The following is a 7,341-nucleotide window of genomic DNA, read 5'->3' as shown; positions in this document are numbered from 1 at the left end:
TTCACAGGCGCATTCACGGCTGCTGAAATCCTGCACGGCTGGTTCCAAAGCCACGCTTCCTGCATAACCAGAAGGGAATTAATCAGCCTGCCAAGGAAACTGGCTTCAAGGCTTTCTGCACAAAATAGCCGCGATAGGAGCGCAGTGAATGCTGTAAAAACAAGGCAAAAGAAGCCGGCTTTGGAGAAGGACAAGAATTTGAAGAGGCGAAAGCGGCTTGGGGGTGCCGAAACGCGGGGTGTCAGTGGGAGGAGCGCGGAGGAGGGGGAGGCAATGCAGCGAACGCGGGCGCGGGGCCGTTCGCTCGGGCCGCGCTGCCCGCGGAGCCGCGCGGCGGAGCGCGCCGTCCCGGCAGCGCCCTCTGCCGTGCGCGGCGGGGAGCGGCGCCCGCTCCGCGCCCTCCGCGCTCGGCAGCGCCGCGGACTGAGATGGCTCCTGGAGCCGCGGCGGGAGCCCCTGGAAACGCGCTGAAACGTGCTTAATTTACCGCTGGGGGTGACGGATGCGTGTTCTAGCTCCGCATTGTCCTCATTGCAATGAGCTTTAGCAAAAACGAGCTTTATCAGGGAGCTGAAACGCCTTCACAGAGTTATTCAGGAGTCTCCCTCTCTACAAACAATAGTAAAAAATCTGTAATGCGCTTTTGCTTCAGTATGTGCAAACACAGGTACACCCACCGTGTTCATTAGCTGGAAGTGTAACAGCTGTAGTCATTCTTCCCTCTTTCACATTTAGGATCCTGAAAGTTTCATGGAAAAATTCTAAGATGTCTCTGGCACTTTCAAGGGTTTTTTTCTATATTGTTCTAGTAACTACTGGAAGTAAGGATCCTACTGTTACGCTTGCTGGGGAATTGTTTCATGTCCTGATATTTCCTGCTTTCTATAAATCATTATTTCCCTTTCCAGTGCTTTTGTCTTACTGTTGTTACTCAGGGACAGACCTAACACCTGGACCCTGCTGTGTCTGCCACTGGCTATGTCTTCAAGGAAGTGTAAAGCTCATCAGCTTGTTTTCCAGCCTCGGATGTGCTCAGTATGCACCCACACCATGTAACCATCCAGCACTGAGCCTGGCCAGTTAGCAAGATGTCCTACTGCTACAGTGTGCTCTACTTAATCAACCGATCCATACTGACAGCACTGACAATCAGGAAAGAAATGTCAGGTAATGAACTCTGAGCACCTTCTAATTACTGCTACATGAAAAGCACCCTTTCCCTCCCATCCTTGCATGTTAGGTTGGTTTTTGTTTTGTTTGAAGACTTCACAGAACAAACTGGGACTTTGCAAGACCAGGCCTGGAGGGGAGTTTGGTACCACACTGAGACTGGCAGGGAAGGGGGACCCTGAAGGCAAATTTGGCATTGAAAAATGCTGAGTTTGCACATCTCTATATTCTGTTCAGAAACAAGTCCTGTTGCCATCACAGCTTTTTACAAGCAGGTGCTGGCAGAATACATGACCCAAGGGTTTTCACTAGTTCAAAATGCCAGCAGAGAATTGGGAGAAGCAAATCGGCTTTGGGATTTTCCAGAATTTGAGGCACAAAGCTCATGGAATGTTTTATTTATCTGGTGAAATGGTGCACAAGGATTTTGAGTGGCTTTCCTTTTTCCTCTGTAAAATAAACATCTTTAGTAAAGAAGTCCAGGTCCAAACGGGATCAGGGAAAGTTACGAAGTACAGCTGGGCTGCATTTTATAATAAAACAGCAGAAAATCCAATCACGAAAAGTAGGTGGAAGATGATATCTGCAAGAGAAACACAGGCTGTATGTGAGTACTTCCCTGTCAGTACTTCCCTGTCAGCTCCCCTTCACCTTCTCTTCCCAGCCCATTCAGTAAAACTGTATGCCCTAATGCATGCAGAGCCCTAACGTGGCTCTGTCAGCATATCAAATGTTAACAAATAGACTTTGAAAGGTGTATTTCAAAGCCTTTCCAATCAGAAATACTTTCAAGCACCCCTGTTAACCCAGTAAAACATGATTGTTCCTTCTTGGGAGGAGGGTGTGACAACTAGAGAAAATAGATTGTTCCCTACTGGAAGTAATTGCTATGATTTTAGTGTCTGGTGTGAGGGATATACCAAAAGAAGGAAAACAAAGTATATTACATTGGGAAATAAAATATGATTTTGAAATGTTCACTCTTCTGTCAAATTTACTGATATTTCAGGCTTTTTCTTTGAGCTATGGATTTCATGTTGACAAAGACACTCAAAATCCATATTTGGGATTGATACTTTCATTGCCATACTTTGCTGTTTACCTGAGAGTGTGTAAAATCTGGATAAACCTTTGCCTGTATAAAAGAGGAAGAAAAAGATAACATTAGGATGATGTTTAAAATAGAGCAAAGTGGACCAGTGTGCTTTGTAAAAGCAGAACAGAAAACATTTGTCACCTTTTGAAATTCTGAATATTTCTTCCTCTTGGATTTACTGTTTGAAGTTATAAAAGGATCCTCAGTTCTTTTTCCTTCTAACATCGGTGAGGGTTTACTGGTGCAACATAATGGAATCTAATAATTGTATTGTATCTGTATTTGTAATTTTAAATTGGCTTTCAGATTGGTGCAGATACAGTTAATAAACTAGTGTAGAGGGTTCTAGTGAAAACACTGTTTGTTCCAAGGACTTGTTTCAAAAGATGAACCAGCTCAGAGAGAAATCCCTGGTGCCTGCAGGAGGCAGCAGTTGGAGGAAACAGTTGTTCTACAGTGGGGAAGGCTGACGGCAGTGCCATCAGTGTGTCAGGAGGGATAGGCACAAAGCATCCTTCTAAAACACGAAGATGTTGTGGATATGCTGAAGTACGGACCCACAGCGTAAAGAAAAACTTTCCTGCTGCTCTTGACCTTTCTCCCACTCCCGTGCACCCTCTCAGAGCATGTCTGAGCTGCTGCTGAGGTCACAGGCAGGTGAGCAGAGCTTTCACTGCCAGCTCGGTGTGCCAGTGGTTTGGCCATTTATCATAAATGCCAAAGGGGTGCCTTCAGTCACTTGGCAAGCGAAGAGAATCTCACTGAGCTCCTCTGCCAGAGCTGGAGGGGACCAACTTCTGTTCGAGACTCCTGCTGCCCTGGGGGAAAGGGGTCTGGCAGAGGGCTTTGGCTGCCTCTGCTTGCCAGCTTCATTGCTTCCCAAAGGGAGAAGCACCCCACGACCCCAGTCACTTACTGCGCACGGTGATCTCCGCCACCAGAACACCTCCGGTTTGTTCCGCGCGCTGCTTGCGTTTGTCACATGTCTCAAGAGAGCAGAGAGAAAGCCATGTATACCAAAACAATTCAAAATTACTAAAAAAAAGACCCAGGCACAATTCTTATGTTTCCAACCAAGGAAATTGCTGCATATTTTCTAGGGAGGTTTTTTTTGTTTTGTTTTGTTTTTGTTTTTGTTTTTGTTTTTCCTGCCTGTAATTATTGGAGGTTTTAGCGCAGGAGAGATTTGATCTCCTGCCTTTATAAAGAGAGCCTTTATAGATCATTTTCTGACGATTTTGGTGGGCTGCCTTTCCCACCCTGCCCTAAACAAAACTCCTGTCAAGAATGGGGAAATTGAGCTCCATCTGTTTAACCTCTGACCTCTGTGAAGGCTTCTGTGGTTGTTTATTGCTGATGATAATTGTTTCCTATTGGGTAGAAACAGGAAGCACCAAATCCTTTCCATACAGATCAGCTCATGTCCAGCACAAATGATGCCTGCACAGCTGACAGGGTCGGTATTGGAGGCAGTGTTCTGCAGATTAAAGGTCCTTGTGCAGCTCCTGACCTCTGCAGAACCCCACCTGTGGGCATTTTTATTACAAACACAGCATGTAGTAATTCTGGTTATGAGTTGCTTGTAAGCACAGACCACCAGCTTGGTTCAACCTCAATTGCAGGAGACCACCAGCTGCATTTTTGAGTGGGAAGTGGACTCGAAGGATGTTGCCTGATCGAGCAGTTACCCTGCACTGAAGGGTGAGGTGGGAATTCCACACAGTGCCTGAAAGGATGATGTAGGTGTTTGACAGTACTGCCAGAGTGGCACATATGAAGTAATGGGTTTGTGTTTTCTTTCAACACTGATCTGTGGCTGGATAAAAAGTTGAAGAAATCTTGAAAAACAAACAACAAAATCTAAGAGTCTTTTTTCTGTTGCCTTTGAAATTTAGAATTTCTAACAGTGTGTTTTTGTAAAACATACAAATTTTGCACAAATCAGTTCCTCCTGCTTAGCACTGAGGCTGTATAATATAAAATGCTGCCTTAATTTTCTCCTGGACTGAGAAAGGGTTAGAAAGAAAAATTGGGCTCACCAGGAGTGATGCTTTCTCTTCTCCAGCAAGAAACATTTTTTGTTGAAATGACAGCATGTTGGCTAAGGAGTATTTTGGGTTTTCATTTCAGGTTAAATAAAATTTAATTTCATTGCATGAGAGAAAGAATGGCAAAGCACTGACTTGGTGAAGGGTAGAGAGAGAAGTCATTAAAGAAAGACATTTTATGGGCACCTGCCCTTGTTAAATTATGTGCCTGTAGAGCACCCTCACCATACTCCCATCTAAGGATACAGGATCCATTCTTCTACCTCAGTTCCTGCTCCAGAGATAATTTATGTATTTTATGCAGAGTAGGATGTCTGTAAGAGCAATAACTTACTGCAGCATGGCAGAGAGGACTTTGCTTGGGAAGGGGGACTGGGAGCTTTGAGACAGGTTCTCCCACTGCCCCCAGGGTGCTCTTAACACTGAGATGCTTGGTAAAATGAAAAAAGCTCAACTTTCTCATTTTTTTCCAGGCTTGTGTTTAACTGTAGCTGTTTGTCAGACAGGACTGTAGTCTGGGATATTGACAGGAGCTGAATTTTTCAATGGCTACCTTATTTCTCATAGTTTTAAACAAGTTTCCCAATGTTGCCTGTGGCATGTCAGGGGTCGGGGGGCACAGCTGGGTTCACACAGTGCCGCGCCTCCAGCTGCTGAGAGCCCTGGCGCTGGCTCTGCACCTGGCATACCCTCGGGGAGGGCTGGCCGTCCTCTGTCTGAACGTGGCACTGTGTGTTTCCCCAGCAGAGAGGCCTTACCACGGGGCAGGAGAACTTCTCGCTGTCGCAGACGTGCGTCTCGCAGTGCAGCCAGACCTTGGACAGCTTGGGGATGTTGCGGAAGCGGAAGGCGTTGAACTGGAACGTGGCCCGGTTCGTTTTCCCGTTCTCGTGCACAAGGATGGAGTAGTCCGTGGCACACCTGTGTTGTGTGTGGAGAAGCAGTGTCAGAGCCCCCATGGCTCTAGTGAAACATCTCCTGAGGTGACAGTCTGATGAAAGCATTTGCCTTGCTGGGGGCCAGCTTTTCCTTTGCTCCCTTATACCCCACAACCAGCTTTCCAGTCATCCTCAGGGCTGGGTTGAGTAGAGGTGCTCCCCTGGGTCCCACCAGCACCTACCCCTTGGTGATCAAAGGCCAGTGGATCTGGTAGAAATACTCTGAGGAGGGAGTTGCCCAGCAGTTGTTGAGAACAACTTTAAACCTGGGGAGATATAAACCCCAGATTAGCAAGGAATGTCCCAATTGCCAATTTATTACTCATTCCTCCTTCCCTTGCCTACCTGTCACTTAAGCCCTTGGCTTCCACTCCAGCAAATATGTCAGAACCAATTTCAGATGTTTCAACGACAAAGGGGGCTTCCTTTATACTTGAGAACTTGGCATTCTTTGAAAGACAAAGACAAAGGCATCATACATTACTCGTAACATGCAAAGCAAGGCATGATTCAAATTCAGACACCACTGGAGAGATTGACCCCAGAAATCTGGGTTCTTATAACCTGCAACCTCCAAACTCTACACCGGTAGTAGGACTATTGCAAACCCAAGATGATGTTTAAAAATATTTTTGTTTATATTTGGCGTATAATGATGATCAGTGACAGAACTTGCTGCTGTTTGGGTTGTAGCATGTATTGCATGTATTCCCATGCAGCATGCGTGGGAAGCAAGCTTGCTGCTGCTGCTTCTGGTGGTGGAGAAAGCTGGTGGGACTGAGAGAGTGGAGATGAGTGTGTACGATGGGAGTGGAGTCAGAACATGGCCACATGTTGGAGAAAAGGAATGAAGAAATCACAAGAAAAAAGCCAGCTTGCTGAACATGGAGCGGTGTGGTGCTCAGGTAAAAAGTTTTTGTTACAAATACACTGAAATGCCTACCTTAAATCCCAATACTTTTTGTTGGGTAAGCTAGCACCAGAGAAGAATATCAGGTTTAGCCCTAGCATTGGCTTACCTAGTGGTAAATACTTCTTTTACCTGGCCTATAATTTTAACACAGTATGTTCCTAGTTGTGCTTTTTCTAGCTGTGCTAAAATAGAGAGGCTGTTTTGGTGCTTTTGACTGTGCTTTTGTGGATAAAAGATTCCAGGATTAGGAGCTGGCTGCTCCAGCAGTGCAGTGGAGCTATAGAGAGGAGAGGGATGCTTCAAAAGATTTGCCTGATATCAAGGGACAATATTTTGTTGGCAACAAAATTACAGCATGACCTAAAGATCTGTGGGGTATGTGAAATATCTGTCAGTGAGAGGACCAGGGAGAAAGCTACAAGAGAAATGCAAGGAGCTTTGCTGTGTCTATAGAAGCCGTGCAAGGCCAGGAGTATGTGCAGATTCATGCTGCTCTTGCAGTGGGACTACATACAAGTTTTGATTTTTCTTATAAAACCTGTCACCAGGTTAGAAATGTACCTCTCAGCAGAAAAATCTGATTTTGAGGGATTAAAAGAACAGTTGGCATGTTCTTTTTAAGTATATCCCTGTTAATCAGCAGAAAGAAGAATCCCTGCCAATCCCACTGCAATTATCTGTTCCAGGCTAGTAGTGTGCTCCATGACACATAAACGTCAGGAGCAGCCGCACTGTTTTTTCCAGCTCTTCAGCTGAAGCCTTTGTAAGGTAAAGGTGAAGGTGTGAGTGGCAAAGAGCACTTACAGAATAGAAGTTGAGGGACAGTTGGCTTTCAAATGAGCCGGAGCTCCCGTTCTTCACATGGACAGTGGCCACCCTGGGGACAGGACAAAATTCTGCATGAGTGAGGCATGGTGATGAGGACAGGGTGAGACACACTCCCAGAAGAGGATGTACCTTTGGTCAAAGGCAGCCTGGTTCACCAGGTAGTTGGCATTGTATGTGCAGGTGAATGAGTAATTCACAGGCTGGCTCTTCACAATCACTGAGGAGTCATTGGAGACGATGGAGTTATAGAAGTGATACACGGGATTCTTGAACTGTGAATGGTGAGACAGAGAAATGTGGGCAGTACCGAGTCCTTGAGGCATCAGGAATGTACTTTGAAACATGAAG

The 7,341-nt window shown here is 45.8% G+C and overlaps 1 protein-coding gene and 1 long non-coding RNA gene across 2 annotated transcripts in view; one reads left to right on the top strand and one right to left on the bottom strand.

Annotated features, from left to right (window-relative positions):
- The first annotated feature begins 574 nt into the window (after positions 1-574).
- Positions 575-1,333, top strand: LOC137478302 (uncharacterized). Its single transcript, XR_011001498.1, has 2 exons — positions 575-1,167; positions 1,264-1,333. It is a non-coding gene; the product is annotated as an uncharacterized lncRNA (long non-coding RNA).
- Positions 1,334-1,551: 218 nt separating this feature from the next.
- Positions 1,552-7,341, bottom strand: part of TECTB (tectorin beta) — a 12,547-nt gene continuing 6,757 nt past the window's right edge. Inside the window, exons 5-12 of the mRNA XM_068198043.1 lie at positions 7,123-7,265; positions 6,970-7,042; positions 5,598-5,701; positions 5,435-5,518; positions 5,073-5,235; positions 3,183-3,252; positions 2,273-2,305; positions 1,552-1,753 (exon numbers count right to left, since the gene is read on the bottom strand). Of these exons, the coding sequence (XP_068054144.1) occupies positions 1,701-1,753; positions 2,273-2,305; positions 3,183-3,252; positions 5,073-5,235; positions 5,435-5,518; positions 5,598-5,701; positions 6,970-7,042; positions 7,123-7,265 (723 nt within the window). The 3' untranslated portion in view covers positions 1,552-1,700. The remainder of the gene's footprint in view (positions 1,754-2,272; positions 2,306-3,182; positions 3,253-5,072; positions 5,236-5,434; positions 5,519-5,597; positions 5,702-6,969; positions 7,043-7,122; positions 7,266-7,341) is intronic.

Source organism: Anomalospiza imberbis, chromosome 8 (genome assembly GCF_031753505.1).
Source record: "Anomalospiza imberbis isolate Cuckoo-Finch-1a 21T00152 chromosome 8, ASM3175350v1, whole genome shotgun sequence".
NCBI lineage: Eukaryota > Metazoa > Chordata > Aves > Passeriformes > Viduidae > Anomalospiza > Anomalospiza imberbis.
Note: the sequence above shows the minus strand (reverse complement) of the source record. Positions and strands in the feature narration are given on the sequence as shown.